This window comes from Odontesthes bonariensis, chromosome 11 (genome assembly GCF_027942865.1).
Source record: "Odontesthes bonariensis isolate fOdoBon6 chromosome 11, fOdoBon6.hap1, whole genome shotgun sequence".
NCBI classification, from domain to species: Eukaryota; Metazoa; Chordata; class Actinopteri; order Atheriniformes; family Atherinopsidae; genus Odontesthes; species Odontesthes bonariensis.
The window spans coordinates 18,632,397-18,650,232 of record NC_134516.1 but is presented as its reverse complement, the minus strand read 5'-3'; the positions used below and the strand labels follow the sequence as shown (position 1 = coordinate 18,650,232).

General features: G+C 41.7%; 1 protein-coding gene across 1 annotated transcript in view; it reads left to right on the top strand.

Annotated features, from left to right (window-relative positions):
• mgat5 (alpha-1,6-mannosylglycoprotein 6-beta-N-acetylglucosaminyltransferase) overlaps positions 1 to 17,836 on the top strand; it is a 100,080-nt gene that overhangs the window by 16,563 nt on the left and 65,681 nt on the right. Inside the window, exons 2-3 of the mRNA XM_075477843.1 lie at positions 899 to 1,359; positions 9,656 to 9,820. Coding sequence (XP_075333958.1) covers positions 1,119 to 1,359; positions 9,656 to 9,820 — 406 coding nt within the window. The 5' untranslated portion in view covers positions 899 to 1,118. The remainder of the gene's footprint in view (positions 1 to 898; positions 1,360 to 9,655; positions 9,821 to 17,836) is intronic.

The following is a 17,836-nucleotide window of genomic DNA, read 5'->3' as shown; positions in this document are numbered from 1 at the left end:
TTGGAACACTTTCATCTTGAAAAAGGTTGATGTTTCATAGCGTTTCTCTTTTCTGTGCATTTAAAAATTGATGAGCGACTTTGACTTTAGACTTCTGGGTTGACGACAGAAGGAATTTAGTCCATTGGAGATTAAGGTAACTGAAACCTTATCAGTGCAGTGAAGTTTCAATAATTAATCTTAAATGCACGGTTGAGCAACAGGTTATAAGTTGCTTTCCTTTCTCTAATGAAGCACATCTGAGGCAAAGAAAAGAAGAAATGTTTCCACTTGTTTTTGTTTTTTATTCAAATACCATCTATACTCGCTGACCTCTTACAGAGTTTTATCAATTATGAGAGTAAAAGTAAGCGTGTGCCTGTTGGATCTCACACATACACGTACACAATAAACTTGAAAGACTTTGATTGATCTCAGGAAATCCTTGAACGGCAAAAATCAAAGTACAATAGCAAGATAAGTGTGTATTTACAATTCTGTTTGTGTGCTAATGTTCTCTCTTGTCACCGAGGAAGATGAATTATAGGTTATCTCAGTGTTAGTGCTCTTAGGGGACTGCCCACCTCCTTCTTGCATAATAACCACACAGCGCTGTTCACTTTTCTATAAGAATTTATCCTGTTTTTATCCTGTTTTTAATGTTGTTCCTGCAGACTTTATGCTTTATGCTGAAATAAAGGTGTTTAAAATCTAAATTGGTATATTGTGGTCAACAAAATGGGTGTTTTTCTCAGCTGGTCTATCAGTTCTCTGTAACTGCTAACTCATTCTCATTTATCAGTGTTTTATTCTAATCATGCACAGTGCACGTTGCATCGGGCCAGCTGAGGGAACACCCTCATTATCTGTGTTTAGCAAGCCAGCTAGCTTACCGCAGGTCTCTTCCTCCTCTCTGCAGCAGCATGCTGGGCTCTCTGAGATGTTACTGAGCGACAACGATGGGCCAGAGAAGGAAATCAAGCCGGTGAGGCAAATCAGCTGCATGCCATCCCCCGAAAACCAGCCAGCTGCCGGAGCCATGCCGCCCCTGCTTTCCTGATCCTCCTCCCAGACCCTCGCATCTTCCTTCGGTGAAATCTGAGTCGCAGCAGCCCGTCCGGCTCCCCGGCGAATTCATCATGGCGTCGCCCTTCTTGTGGAAGCTGTCATCCCAGAAGCTGGGCTTCTTCCTGGTCAGCTTCGGGTTCATCTGGGGCATGATGCTGCTGCATTTCACCATCCAGCAACGAGCCAGCCACGAGAACAGCGCCGTGCTGCGCCAGCAGATCCTGGATCTCAGCAAGCGCTACATCAAAGCTCTGGCTGAGGAGAACCAAAGCGTCATGGACGGACCGTACGTGGGTACAATGACTGCTTACGGTGAGTCGTAACTTACACGCTGCATGCAGGGAACAAGACTGATCTTTAAACACTTGGGCTGTCGCGATATGAAGAAGCCCACCGCCATCACCGCATGTCACCTGATCTCACCACATCGCGCGTTGAGAAGGAGACTTAAGATTAAGATCAGATTGCATACATGCAAACGCACGAAATGTGTCCTCCGCTTTTAACCAGGTTGGCACCTGTTGACATGCACATGCACATGCACAGGGTCACACACTCATAGACAGATGCCAACCTGGAGCGGTGGGCAGCCATTCAGCGCCCGGGGATACGGTGCCTTGCTCAAGGGCACCTCGGCCGTGACAAGGAGGTGGACTGACACCCCTCCAGCTGTCAGTTCCACCAATCTTTTTTGAGTGGCGAGAGTGGGAATTGGACGACCGACTCTAACCACTGAGCCGCGGCCGCCCTGGCAGTTGCACTGGTATCAAACTAAATGTTACTTCGCCTCTTTTCTAGCGTTTCGGCTTTCAGCCAAATGAAAAGGGGGAACCAGCCAAATTTAAATGAGGCCATCAGTAAAATCTGCAGCAAAACGGTTCAAGTAAAACTAGGAAACACAACTAATTTAAGGGCTCACCTCGCAAGCTATCATCCAGCTATTGAGGCGCGGTTGCCGCCGCTGGCTGCCACACAGAGTCGACGAAGCCTTTGCTCGAGTCGCCAAGTACAGCAGAGACGGTGACGGACGTAAACGCCTAACAGGCGCCGTTACACGGTGTTTGGTTGACCTGCTGAAGTCACGGACAGAGAGCCGACCTACCTGCGCTCGCCACCTGCAGGAGGAGCCCATCGACCCGAATGAAAACCCCCCCGGCGTGGTGGTGCAACAACCAGGAGAGATTTCCCCCTTTGTGCTCTCCAGTCGCCACAAGTACACGTGCGCAACAAACGCAGCCATCGGAGAGGGTTTTCATAAGTGTTGTTATTCATGTACAGCACTTTGTTTCAGCCACGGCTGTTTTTAGTTATTTTTTGGGGCTTTTTATGCCTTTATTATATAGGAGAGTGAAGAGAGACAGGAAAGCAGGGGGCAGAGAGAGGTTGAAGACATGCAGCAAAGGGCCGCTCGGTGCGGGACTCGAGCCGGGGCCAGCTGCAGCGAGGACTATAGCCTCTGTACATGGGGCGTCTGCTCAACCCACTACGCCACAAACCACCCCTATCCCGACTGTTTTTAAAGGACTTTATAAATAAAGTTGAGTTGAGTTGAAACATTGCAATGAGTTTAGTAATTTAGTAATCTACACACAAATCTGCTAGATAGAAAGATGGTTAAAAAAAGAAAGAAAGATGAAGCAATAATACCGCGATATTGAGCCGCCCTGAATCCCTCAACCGTGACAGCCCTATTGTCCACACTACAAACATTTGCTCCTCCTGCTTCACAGTCTTTACTTTTGCTTGGTTTGTTTATTTTGGTTCATGGTTCATTTAGTTTTTTGCCACAGAAACAACTCGTAGAACAGGTTGGCGCCAGCTCTTCACCTTCTTCTTCTTTATTCAGTGAACTGTGATCTATGGACACGCTAATTGGCCCCGCCCACAATTCCACCCACTGTCACCTCACACTGGCCTTTCCCTGTTTACACTATTCTCTGCAGCTTTATTAATATTGGGATGAGTGTTTGAACCATAGAGCGATTCACAAGTCCCTTCAAGAACAGAAGATTATAACACCTGATATGTCTGAAAGTAGCAATAAATGTACCACTTTATTTGCTTTTACTAAAGCAGTACAACAGCAGAAGTGGTTGCCCTCCTCACAGTTATGCTCGCCTCCTCTTATATATTCTTTAAAATGGATTTAATGGGTCCACTTGTCCGCCTCCTGAGCAGGCACAATAAGAGGCTGTGTTCCTGCCCTGGAAGATTTAACACTGATACAGCTGCATTATAGTGTAATACTGTTCTAGAGCAGGTCCAGAAAACGCATCGATAAGTTATTCATGCCGTTAATAGACCCGTATAGCTGTATGGGAGGCTTCATTAGAAACCAGAGATTGGAATTGATTGTTCTTCTAATTCCCAGAGAAACAACAGGATACAGTAAAGCTCTTCCAGATTAAACCGGCTCCCGGGGAACCTAAAGAAGATGCCAGAGTATGTAAAGTAACAGGAGCGCTACCGGCTTAGAGGTTTACAGGAGCTTTAAACTGATTGTTTCAGCAGTATTCAAACTACTTTCAGCTTCACTTTCCAGGTAATTTTAAAGAAAGTGATCTGTTTTTAAGTTGTGTTTTCATGCCGTAAATCCTGTGAATAATTCAGCCAAAGTAATCTAAGGACCTGTCATAGATTTTCCTGTGATACCAGCCAGACGGTTTGTTTTGTTCCCTTATATGATGGATTGATTTTCAGGTCACTGTAGCAGTCCATTGACCGCTGTCCAAAATCACATAAAAATCCATTTTGTGGCCTTAATTAGATAGCAACACAACAGGATACTTTGTGCTCCCTTGATCTGATTTGTAACGACTTCAAGGGGAAACAGTATCCTCCTTGGCTGCCCATGAATGACCCATGAAATCCATGTGAATTTAATATTGTTAATCTCAAAAGCTGATTTTTGGGAACTTTGGGAACAATTGGCAAAAAAAAAGAATACATAGATAAATCACAATAAAAAAAATGATAAATAGATGAGTAAATCTAAGACGATGTATGTCAAGCATGTTGTAAAAGAAGACGTATGAATAACAAACAAACAAGCAAGCAAAAAACAGAGAGATGCAGAACATACAGAATAGTATTTAAGCGGGTTGTCATCTAAACAATGAAACCAGTGGTTGTCCTAGTTAACTTGATTCATGCAGCTCTGATTTCTTTTCCACATATCTCAGAAAAGGTTGCCAAATCTTATTGAATTTACCAGCTGAACCTCTGAGAGTGTGTTTTATTTTTTTCAATTTCATATGATGTAAAGTACTTCTGATCCAAAGTGTGTGGGATGGAGGCATCCTTCCATGGTTCTCCATAAAGAGCTATGATTGGGCAGGGGGCTACAGACACCTCCAGAACCTCAGAAAGTGTTTTAAACACCGAAGTCCAATAGGTCGACAGTTTGTAAAATGACCCCGTCCTCATATTTACATACGTTTTGGAGCAGTTCCAAACTGGATCTATACCTGGGAATCTCTCTGATAGTTTCTCTTTGGTCCAGTGCACTGCATTAGTCCAGGTGGAAGTAATAACACAAAAACAACAGAGTTGGGGAGCGCACCCCTACATGCAATCAATATATCGCACACACAAAGAAAAAAATTAAAAATATATATTTTATTCTATAAAAAAGAAATAAATATAAATAAATATATTTCATTCTATAAAAAAAAAAATATAGAAGAGGGTAGGTTGAGACAAAGCACGAGTACAGTCAGATAAAATCAGATCTGATTGGTTTTACATACTCAGTCCACTTGGTCCAGATCTTATAAAACTTTTCTTTCTCAACTTTGAGGGAAAAAGAAATCTTCTCCATAAGAGTCCAGACTAAACATGGAGAAGCAGCATTTAGCTGTTATGCTGCAAATAAGTGGAACAAACTGCCAGTGGAGATTAAACTTTCACCAAATGTAGACATTTTTAAATCCAGGTTAAAAACATTTCTTTTCTCATGTGTCTATGCATGAAATATCTTTTCACTTATCTAGACTGTTGCCTGATTTTAAATTCATTTAAATGATTTTACTTGTTTCTCTTTATATTCTTTTATGTATTTTTAATGCTTCTTGCACTCCCTGCTGCAATGCTTTTATTTTATGTAAAGCACTTTGAACTGTTTGTACATGAAATGTGCTATACAAATAAATTTGATTTGATTTGATAACATAAATCTCGTAAACAATTTCAATCCATTCGTCGATGGTGGGAGGTTCCACTTTTAACCATTTCCTAGTGACACATTTCTTACTAGCTGCCAACAACATAGTCAACAATTTTTTGTCTTTTATGTTCCATGTTTCAAACTTTATATTGCCCAAGAACACATTTTCACATTTTTTTTCCCCCCAACATTATCTTTATTGAATTTTCAACATGTTTCCAAAACACACATATATTCAGAAATAAGAGTGCTCTCATAGCCAAGGAGACATCAGGGGCAAAGTTATTATCCAACATTCAAATTGTCCTTCCTTGCAAGTCAGATATTTATGAGATAATATAGAGCAACACTTGGTACAAGTATAAAACCAAAAACAAAAAGAAAAGAAAAGAAACAACACATTTTCACATTTTAATGGAATATTCACATTAAATATATTTTCAATATGTTTGTGGATCTCTTCCCAGTATGATTTTATTGTTTGGCAGTCCCAAAAGATATGGAAGTGGTTGGCTCCATTAGACCCACAGAGCCTCCAACAAGCGTCCCCGCTGCCCTGATGACGTTTCTGAGTGGGTGTAGTGAAAAATCTTGTTATACTTTTCCAACAGAACTCCCGCCATGTATTTGACCCGGTTGAGATCCACTGTAGTTGGCATATTTTCTCCCAGCGCTCCTGTGTGATTATTATCCTTATTTCCGTTTCCCATTTCCTCTTTATGTATTCTGTATTCTCTCGTTTGGGTAATTGTATAGCTTTATATATTTTGGATATAATTCTGTTGCAGGATCTGGACTTAGTTAAAGGGATAGTTCGCCTCTTTTGACATGAAGCTGTATGACATCCCATATTAGCAACATCATTTATGAACATTTTCTTACCCCCTGCTGCGTCCTGTGAGCCGAGTTCCAGCCTCGTTTTGGCGTTGACGAAGGTAGTCCGGCTAGTTGGCTGGGGCCACAAAAATAAAGCGTTTTGCTTCTCAAAACAAAATGCGTTCAACAGAGTAATACATTTGCATCACAAAATCGTTCATCCAGAAAAAGTCAGACCTCACAATCGCTTGGCCCTATTTTCTCTCCCTTCGTATCACTGCAGGCTGTGTAGACCGTTCGGACCGAAGTGCAGACCGAGCAGGAAACACCGTAACAGGTGCAGCTATCGCTAGGTGGCTGAACGCATTGATATGAAGGGAGCCAAAAATAGCGCCAAGCGATTGGGAGGTCTGACTTTTTCTGGATGAACGATTTTGTGATGCAAATGTATTACTCTTTTGAACGCATATTGTTTTGAGAAGCAAAACGCTTTATTTTTTAAACCCCAGCCAACTAGCCGGACTACTTTCATCAACACCAAAACGAGGCTGGAACTCGGCTCACAGGACGCAGCAGGGGGTAAGAAAATGTTCAGAAATGATGTTGCTAATATGGGATGTCATACAGCTTCATGTCAAAAGAGGCGAACTATCCCTTTAATGATAAGAAACACTTTGGTAACGCCCTGGTCCTCCACAGTGAAGGATGTGGATATGATCTTTCCTTCTTCACCTCTCTGTTAACTGACCCAAGCAGCTGGGTTTGACCGGCTCCCTGACACCGCACCTTGTTGTCACACAGGTCACCAGTTATTATGGATATCTCTTGTGCTCCCTGCTGCCAGAATCAAGAAAAATCTCTGTTTCCTGGGTGTGGTGTAAGCTTACATACATCGCTGCTCTAATCCTCTTCGCCCTATATTCTGTGGAGGGTCACCGTGCGGCGCTTCTGTGTCTGTCTGCTCTTCGTCTTATTACGTTGGTCAGATGGAGAGCCCACCGCCAGCGTGAGGGGAGCCTCATGGATGACAGGAAACAATTGAGGTCACTGATGAACACACTGTGTAATCACTTCTTCAAATTGGTTATGTCCCTCATGGAAAAATTGAGCTCAGAGTCTTTACAGCTTCAGCATTTGTTGGAAAGAAAAACTATATTTTTCTGACTCTAATTACTTTTTATTTTATTCATTCTTCAGTTGCATATAAAAGAAATTCGTACATCATTTTCCTTCCTCTTCTAAAGCATGTTGACAGTAGCTTAAGGAACATTGTTGTTTATTTAATTTTTATTGTGATGCTTGGCTCTTTCCTTTCAGTTTCTGTCTGGCACCCCCACGCCGCCCTGCATCCAAATCAGACAAATTCTCTGGCCTTTCTGTTCACACAAATCGGCCTGGTGTGCTGGGCCTTGCCAGGCTGCGCTGTGCACTTGCCAATCTCTCAGACGTGATGAAAACTGGCATGTCAAATGCATCCCTGGCGCTGGAAAAAGGGGCGCCATCATGTGAGAAGAGCAACCAACCAGCCCTTCTGATCCGTTCTGCAGCTATACGAGCATGTGTATGAATAAAGTAAAACGGCTGCAGATGACAAACGACAGGCTTATTAGATGTTATTTGCTGTTATTATCAATGCACCAGTTAGAGCAGGGTTCAAAGAACTTAACATTTCTGTTTAAATGTCATGCAAATGCTGCAGGTTAAAGTACCAGACAAATACCGTAGTAAATAAGGCCAAAGAATGCCGGGCTTTAACATTTTGTTTGTGACATTTTGAGTGGATGGCCGATCCATCTCAGCAATCTTCCTGCTGGTTCTAACACGAGCCGTGTCCTTTCCACGGGGACAGACTGGGGGCCAGGCGGGTGTAAGACGTCGGCCATTTAATTAAGCGCGTGTGGCGTTCACTAAAAAGCTCGAGTTACAGTCGCAAACGACTCCAATATTGTAGTTTTACTAGTTTGTTTTGACTTTTACACCGTGCACTCGTCATATAGCAGGCTGTGGTGCTTCTTTAGATGCTTAAAAAGGTTTTATTGGGTTTCCACTTGATGCACAGTACCTTTTTTTTTTTTAAATCACGACCCTGAAAGCCAAAACACTTCCATCCTGTCGATTGTGCCACTTTTCTTTGGGAGTAAATTGCCAGCCTCTATCCTCTCTGGATGACTGAAGTTATGGTTTCATTGTGTTACAAATGTGTATTATTGGGCGTTAAACTGTCATTTTGCCTGAAGTGCATCTTTCTCACAAGTAAATGGCACAAACATTGCACGTTTCAAGCCTGGATCAGATGTGTGGCACATAGCTGCAGATTTTTGATTTGCTTAATCGCATACTGCCAAATGTTTGCATTTGAAAATGAGTAATCGTTGTTTATCGTCGTTTATTGCAGAGAATAATGTCTTACAGTTGGTTCGAGTGTCCATGATCTTGGCATTTGTGAGGCCAAAGACGGCTCAGGAAGCTTTTTCACGGAGTAGCTCACCCAGGAAAAACACACGTTTTTTTTTTTTTTTTTACCAGGTTATCTGGTAGAAAATGAATGCTTTGCTTCCCTAATTCATAGATCCTGAAAAGCGTTTTCCCCCCTCCCTCATATTAGCACTAACAATGTGAAGAGGACCGCAGCCTTCCACTCCCAGACAACATTTTAGGCCTCTGTAGTTCTTGGAGATCTACAGTTTTGCTTAAAAACGTTACATAAAGATGAATATGAGCAGTTTAAAATGAAACTAGAAAGAGCTGTTCCTGCGAAACAGCAGTGAGAATGCTTATGAGCTGAATGGGGATAGCTGACCTTGCTAAAAAAAGCTGAAATAGTTCAATTTTAGCAGTAAAAACTGTTGCTAAGGTATTGGTTGAAGGGATTTTGTTATTTATTTTATTTTATTATTATTTTTTTTTGTGTACTAACATTGGAGGTGGGTAGAGAATTTGAGAGGTTGATCTCGGTTCAAGGCTCATAGCTGAAATTCTGTAAATGTGAGCTCTTTAGTAGTTACATTGGCTGAAAGAGGACCATTTTTCCTACATTTTAAGGTATAATTTGTTTCTCTAAATTAAACTGTATGAAAGTTAGAGGAATTTGTTTGAAAAAACTGAAACATTTGAAAATTATCAGCACGCACTCATTCATAAAAATCAAGAAGGAGCAAAATGTTCATTTTTGTCATATTTCAAAATGTGCTGAAGATTTGAAAAAGCTGAAACAATTGGTAATAGCTGAATGTCTTGTGACCCATTTAAAGTTTGAATGGCGTCTCTAGCTGAAAGCATGCAGAAATAGTTAGGTTGGAAAGAGGGAGATGATTTGGAAGAGCTGAAAGCAGTTTCCATTCATTTGAATGACGGGAAACTTTGAATGAAAGTTGAATATCTTAAAAAGCGTAAAAGTTAAAAACACGAAAAATGTGCTGAAAGAGCTGAAAGTTTTGATACCAAAATTGCTGAAACTTAAAGTTGTTTTTATCTTTCCTTCCCGACTCTGTATTTGAGCCATCACAACAGGAGTAGAACTAATGATTATGTGTTAGTATTGGCACTGGCAACCTGTCAAAATGAGTTGGAAAATATTGGCATATGAGAAAAAAAAAACCCAATAAAGGTGACTGTGTTTGCCTGCAGACTTGAAGAAGACCCTCGCTGTGCTGCTGGATAACATCATGCTGAGGCTTGGAAAGCTGGAGTCCAAAGTGGAGAACATCTACAACGGCACGGGGGGCAACCTGACCAACGGCACCAGCACCGCCACACCCAGCGCCGCCAACTCAGAAAAAGTGAACGTGGCCGGTATGTACCAAGTTCCTCCTTTTGTGGGGCATAATTCACATTAGGCCTCTGCTCATGCTGCGTGACCGTTATATTAGTTTCTATTGATTCACCTGCCAGCTTTCAGATGATGGATGAATGAGGTGTTGGTTTCTGGGGAGACTTTCTCTAACCTGCATTAAACAGTAGAAATCTGGATTCTGTGCTCTGATGCAACACGACCAGACTAAAGTTTGTGTTTTCACAAGGATAATTTAGATAAATCTGATCTTATTTAGAGCGAGGAAGCACAGCGAGTCATGACCCTGCCTTTAAACTTTCTTAATGCATCATATGAAAGTGACAACCTCACATAGACTCACTCTATGACTAAGTCTGAAATTTTCCCTCGAAGCCTGCAAACCGCTAAAACTACATACTTTCAATTGTTTTCGTCTGCCTGACAAGTGTGTGGTCTACTTTACTTTGTCTTTGAAAGGTTTCCTTTGTATAACGCCGTCTGATTCTCACAAGTGCTTCTACAAACAGAAATATGTGTTCACTGATGAAGTTTAAATGTTCAGAGGACTTTTAAAAAGCTGAAATGATTAAATGGGAGCTCGATTAGTTAAAAGTAAAAAAGATAGCTTCTCATTTAAGGTGATTTTCAAGCTCTCTTTGGCTTAACCGTCTCTGGGTTTTTGGTCTAAACAGAAAACATTTTTTAAAGCAACACTAGAGAAGTTAGGAAGCTTAAAGCCTCGAGGGCCTGCTGGCTGAGATACTGCAGCATTTTGTTTACGGTACCACATAAAGCACAAGCAACTAGATTAAAGCACACTTTCGCCAATGACGAATAAAGCAAAAGAAAGGAGGGTAAAAAAGAGGCTGTTTCCATCATAAATAAAGCTAAACATGAATGAGCAGATGCAGCAACGAGAGCCAAGACGACGCGATGAGAGGAAGTGAAGAAGAAGAAGAAGAGAAGGTGTAAAAGCAAACATCAGATTGGATTTTACTGCTGGAGAGAGCTCAGGACAACAGGGCGAAGGATGCAGAGTAGGGCTTCTTTGCAGCTATTAATAATAGCTGATCAGCTCTCTTGTTGTGTCGCGTTTGCTTTGCTCTGCAAAGACATGCCGGTTTAAAATTCATGAAAAGAGTTTAAATTGAGTCCTGTGTCGGCCGTAAATCGAAGGAGGATGAAGCTGTGGTTGATTCCGGTAATAAAACTAATGAAACGTGTTCATATCCTCCTGACATTTACTCTGATGCTCTCTGGTACATCAGCATGTTCATTCGGCTCACCAGAAATAGAGTAAGCTTAAATATAAAGTGCCAATTACAGCAGAACATTTAAAAAAACACACCTACACATGCCTTACATAATATGTAGAGATGTTTTGGCATCAGTTTTGTACACAGCTCTTCATTCATGTAGCATAAGTGAGACCTTATTTTTATGCTGAATAACAAAAAAAACAGAGAAAAAGACCAGGAAAGGAAGACGATTAGCAGAGAGAAGTTCATCTGCAGTGTGAGGACCGGCTCAACTGGAGCATATCAGTATTTTACTGGCAGTGAGGATTGAACAGGAAGAAAAACCCACAAAAAAAAACAGCCTAATACCACAGGATTACCTGCAGGGCTATTAGTCATTTTACACAAAGGAAGCAGAAATGTCAGAGCAAGAAAGGAGGGTAGATCAAGAGAGACGTGACAGAAGAACAATTAGATTAGAAAAGAGGGCTTAACGGCGCTTTACTCCCATCTTTGAAATGTTGTTTCTCAGCAATCCTTCCCTCTCAGTTCGTACACTGGAGACGAACCGGAGAAGCAGTGCAACTCTGCTGGCTTCTGTATCCCCACTTGTCGTCCATCAAATCTCCAGCTACATAATCATCTCATGTAGAAGGAGTGCCGCACATCGTTGCATTTATTACAAAGTCTCCCACGCAGAAACTTTACAGTACTGCTAAAACAATGTTATCGATCATCAGCTCACGTCACAGTGCTCAGATCTCCAGCTTATCTCTGATCTTTTTCTCTCCTTTTATCTCCTTTTATCTCCTTAGTACCCAAACATGTCCACACATTATTGTAAAACTCATTCTATCTTGTGCTACATACTTGTTAAATTGTGCGTTTGTGATTCTAAGTAACATGTAGATGCAGGCTGTGTTCGAAACCGCATACTTCTCCTCCTACTCCCACTACTCATACTGAGTTTTTGAGTTAGTATGCGAGTTTGAGTAAGCGAGAAGTTCCCGGATGCATACTAGATTCTCCGAAATGTTGGGTATGCATCATGAGGTTACTACTCATACTCAAACTACCCAAGATGCAACGTAACGTGACGTCGCCGATCGTCATTTCCTGTCAAAAACGTCAGTTTCAAGCTAGCTACAACGAGGGTAGGTTCACTTCCTGTTTCCAAAACAAAAGCACCAATTGTATCATAATGGCTTTCCCTATGATAAAAGGCAACGGGTATTTTATTTTGTGAAAATAACCGGAAGTGCGTTGTAGGGCTGTCGTGATAACCGCGGTTCTGAGAGGACCTCCGCGGTGCGTGTCCAGGCCACCGCCACCACCGCCCACTAGGGGTGGGTATTGGCAAAGAAGTCACGATTCGATTCGAATCACGATTCACATGCCACGATGCGATTCTATCACGATGCATCACGATACTTGAATTATTGCGATGCATCGCGATGCATTGCGATATTTTCACTGAACATACTTAAAAAAAAAAAAATACAGCCATTACCAGTGGCTGACTGGCTGTGTATGATCTGGATAGTGTCTTCAATTGATACATAACTCAAAGCAAATCAATTCATAACTGTATTTATTGAAACAACTTTTGGAGGTATTGCCATTAAAACAAATATTACTGGACACAAATATTACTATTACTGGACACACTCATCACAAAAAGTGCATAGGATTTATAAAACTTAAAATAATAAAATAGGGATGATCAGTACAGACAAAAAAGTGCATAGGCTTTATACAACTATAAAAAATATATACATATATTGCAAACATCCCTTGCAGCGAAATGCATCAATTGCATGTGTCCTATCATTAAAGGCATAAAAAAAAAAGTTTTTTTTTTAAATAATCGATACATGGCGTCCAGAATCGATGCAGTAGATCGCGAAAATTAGAATCGCGATGCATCGTCATGACGATTATTTTGCACACCCCTACCGCCCACCGCACGCCCGCTTGCACGCGCAGAACAACTCGAGAAACTAAAAGAGTTTTTAAGACTGCACAGTAGATACAAAGTGACTGACAGAACTGATACTTTTTTTAAGCCAGCACAGTAATAATGATACATTGTATATTCCCCGCAAGGCAGGAGAAACACATTAACACAGCGAGGTGCCGCGTTTCTGTCGTCATCTTTGCATATAGGCACCGAACACGCACACACGTCTGCATGCTACTCTTTGTGGTCTCATTCTCCCTCAGCAGCTGATATTACAAGAATATGCCTACTCAGTGTCGTAGCAATAGAAGTTAAAATAAAATGCAGTGGCCTACCTTTATCTCGGCTTTGCTCCTCTGCCTAGTCCGGACACTTTATGGCTTTGAATCTTCCCTTATCATCCATGTTTAACATTGTAAATGCAACCGTCTAATATCAACAATAAACTAGCTTCCACAGAACCACAGCTCGGTGTGCACATTTGCTGTTGGGAAATACCTGATCATTTCAACAAAACTGTGTAGGTGAAACGTATTCTCAGAGTAGTTTGTGAATTGTCTGTTCGCGGAAACAGTTAAAGTTCAGCTTGGGTTGGTTGGACGGCGGCAGTCTGTTTAAAAAAAAAAACTGTATCCCGGACACATGAGCTCAACTGCTGCACTGATCTGCTTCGTTTTTCTCCGTCATTACTAAACGAAACGTGCGCAGGTCTGCAACAATGTTGATATTTGCCATGTGGCACTGGCAACAATGTTGCAGAACTGGGGTATGCGCTGCTTGATCTCTGCTATGTTGGTCTGTGAGCGAGTAAATGACAGGCAAAGCAAAGTGAAATGTCAGAATCGCTGGGAAAAAAAGACAGATTATGCGCTCGATTTTCATCTAACATTGCATGTCGTGGAAAGTAGCCTAATGAACAAAAATGCGATATCATCGCATACCGCGCTGTTGAGCGGCTATGAGTCACCGCGGTGGGAATTCCCTCACCGCGACAGCCCTAGTGCGTTGCTCACTGCGGCTAGCTTTAGTAGCGCCGAATTCTTGGGAACAAAATTGTAAATAGCCGGTATTTTGTCAGATTTTCAACACGTTGGGGATCTAAACGACTACTTTCTCGCCTGAAAATGTTTCAAATGTTGCTAAAGTTTACAGAGTTTAGAGCTTAAGGGAAATCAGCTTCGAACCGGCTGATTTCGGCTCGGGCAGGAGCGAAATGCATTATGGGTAAACACTCTGCATACTGTCTGATCGATGAGTATGCGGTTTCGAACACAGCGGTAGTCTGCTCTTGGTGGACAGTATACTATTGTTCGGGTACTTTTGTTTCCCTGCTGATGGCACCCACATCTCTAACGCATGCCAATTAATTTGCAACGACTCGCTAACTTGGGGAAAAAAATCCAGCAAACATTTGGATCCTGAATGCAGGACAAGCTGAAAAAGCAACGCCCACGTCTCTCCTGGCGTTGAACTGAAGGCTCGAGCACTCCAGAGTCTTCATTGAAGCATGTCTCCTGTCTTGGAGTGGGTGGCAGGCAGAGCTCTTGCCAGCTCCACTTGTGCTCCTCCCCGACTGGAACGCAATTACAGAGATAAGAATCTGGACAGTGGAGGAAACACGCCTGTTTTTCATTGAGGCTGCTATCAAGATGGAGCCCTGGACCGCACTGTTTCCACACAGATTCTTTAAACCCTCATTGTCAGGGACCAAAGCGCCGTCTTTTCACTATGCTAATCCCTTGTTTTCATTCTGACAGGCTTGGGTTAACAGTTAAGATAAGTTAGGGCTCTAAATATGTCAAAATGGATGGATGGCCTTTTTTATTCAAACAATTTTTTAATGCAGCTGCTAGAGCTGAAAATGTTCTAAATTTCCTGATTGTCTTGCTTCAACTGAGGCTCGTAAACTTAAACTATTCTGTCACTTTATGTTACCTTTGGCTTCAGAATTTATAGCCATGAAATCTCGTGCTGTAGAAAAACACTGTTTCCTTCATGGTTTTTCTTAACTAAGGAAACCTTTTTAGGGGATTCTTGCCTTTTAAGTGAGTGAGACACTTAAGAAAACGGGCTGTGCATCTAGTCTAATTATTTATAAAAAGAAACTACGATATTCTCGCTGTTTTCATTTGATTTTCCTCTGCTTTTAAATCTGAATAAATATCCTCACGGCTGCTTTGACGGGAAGAAACTCAGATGTTCGGGGCCTTGTTTTGCTGTTGCATCCAGCCAATAACAGCGGCACAGAAGCCCGTTATGGCATCCAAACATGGGCTCAGCAGCAGGCAGATGGAAGCAGGTCCAGCAACAGTCGGGGGCGCCGTGTCTTCCTGCGTCCCATTTCTGTGGATAATCGACCTCCCCAGTGGTATTTCATGTGTGGTCTGGGCTGTAATCTCCTCCCAACACACACACACTCCTGCCAGGCAGGTAGCTGCAAATCAAACTCTGATCATTTACTACATCTAACTGCCCCCTCGCCTCCATCTTATTCCATTCAGTCCTCCTGTGAGTGTTTAACTTCAGCGACTTTGCAAGTGATGTTAGGCTGATTTGGACTGCTGTGTTTTTTCCGGCGTATTCGCTGCTTTGTCTCTGAAAAATGAAATCCAAGGCCACAGGTCATTGGTTCTTGCATTTTATTTTCATTGTAGCCCTTCAGCTCGGGATCTTTCTTGTCCATCGACTCAAGACTAATTCATTAGAGAGAGACATGTCGAGCTTAAAGTCTGTTTTCAGTGTCACTGAGGCTGCTTTCTTTTAATTTGACTAGTTTTGTTTTTAATCTGTTGAATATTTGGCCCACCATTTATCTTAATCCCTTTTGACCAGAACTTAGTGTTGAATTATTTACTCCCCATGACGATTCTCAGCTGAGTGAATATGTTAAATATCCTGTAGAGAACAACAAAATGTAGGCTAACGGATCGATGCCGTGTACGTTTTTACATCTTGTCCACGCAGCTGATGTTTTATCCAACACAGATGAGGCAATTAAGACGCTTGATTTCAACACTCCTGTGGGACAGTGTTGGAGCCAAATCAGCTTCTTTGGTATAAAGTTAAAACTTTGAGTTGTTTATGTGCAGCAAGACGTAAATGGGCATAAAAGAATTTATCATTTTCTCTCATCCTCGTAGCAGCAAGTGTGTTTTTTTTACATTTTTCATGTTACTTCATTCAACTAAGCGGCTCTTATTATGAATGAATTGTCTGGTGATCAGTTTATTTAGTGTGAAATAAGTGTCAAATGACACGTAAAAGGTCCTTTTTTCGGGTTTTGTCTCGACTCTATCCTGTATTTGTCCTCTCTGAAATAGGTATTTAATGTAGACCTCATTTAGAACGGACCATGCGGTGTCCATTGTGATCTGGAAGGCCTGTTTACTCATTCATTGTATAGATCAATACTAATAAAGTCACACACACACATACTAATAAGTTGCTGAGAGATGCCGTCGACTCCCACGCATTTAAAAACCCGACATTCATCACTCAGCAGTCCACTGTGGAGTTATGGAGCATCATGACTGAAACCAGGCGGTAATGGGAGCCAATGCTGCCTCATTCGAGCGTCCCAATTCCAACTTCTGTGATAGATTATATGTTGCACATTGACTGAGTCACAGAACACATATTTTTAATACCTTCCTGCCTCAGAACGTTACGTAAACTGAGCCTCTGCAGGACTTTTCCTTGCACACTGCGACCCTGATTGCCTGTGTGCATATTTTCAAAGCTATATGGCCTCCATCGCAGGTTTTCTTGCCTCTATCCTGTTTCGTTCCGTTGCAGGTCCCTGGAGATCCCCCTCCCGAATGGAGTGCTGCAGATCTTCTTTGAGCAGAATTGTAAACAAACGGCAAGAAACTGCTGACAGTTTTGCTTTTATTAAGTTATTTTGTTTTCGTGGCGCTGCACAGAAGCCTGAGAGCGCCTCCTAAGGTGCTGTTGACAGGCTTGTCAGATCATCACACATCTCTCACATCTTAATAGACAAGCATTCCTACAAGTAAAAAAAAAAAAAAAAAAAAAAAAAAAATATGGAAAACATTCTCTAAAACCCCCCCCAAAAAGAGGGAAAAAGGAAGAATGATGCAGCTCAGATAGAGCCATGCTTGTTTCTGCTGTTTATCACAGAGACAGAACTCGGATTGTGACTATTTTCAGCAACAATCCCTCATTTCATAGCAGATATATCAGAATGACAGAGGCTGTGCTGCTGGCTACAGAGCAGATCGACTCTAAGATGCTGTTTTACTCTGCAAATCTACGATAAAGTCAGACCTTTATTTAACAGATGCGCTTCTCTAAAGAACGAGAAATTCTAAAAGTAATATTGCTGTGTGTAAATGTTGAAACATTTGCTTTAATAGCAACTGAAGCCCTGCTTTTGATTAATTGTTTAACAAGAACTTAAAACCTATCATTTGACTTCAGTCCAACCTTTATTTAATAGATACGAGTACAAAGGAATTATTTTCAGTGTGTTCAGGGATCGGCTTCATTGCATTTATGAATATAAACGCATTTAAATGTGATGCAGCAACACGCTGTTGTCATGGAGATGGGTTTGCCCTTGTGTTACAACTGAGGGGTATGTTTTAGTTGCATTTCCATTCATATTCAAGATTAAGTGATATTAGTTATAAGAAAATCAGCCGACAGAGCTTTACATGTTGACCGTTTGTATTACATTATTTGCTCTTGTTTTTAGCATTAAGCTAACATATAAAGCTAACATATTGACACATCATCTCTTTACACAAACGGGTTCAGTGTCAGGTTGCACCCTTGATAATCTGCTGCTGTTCCTCTTTGCTAATTCACACACATCG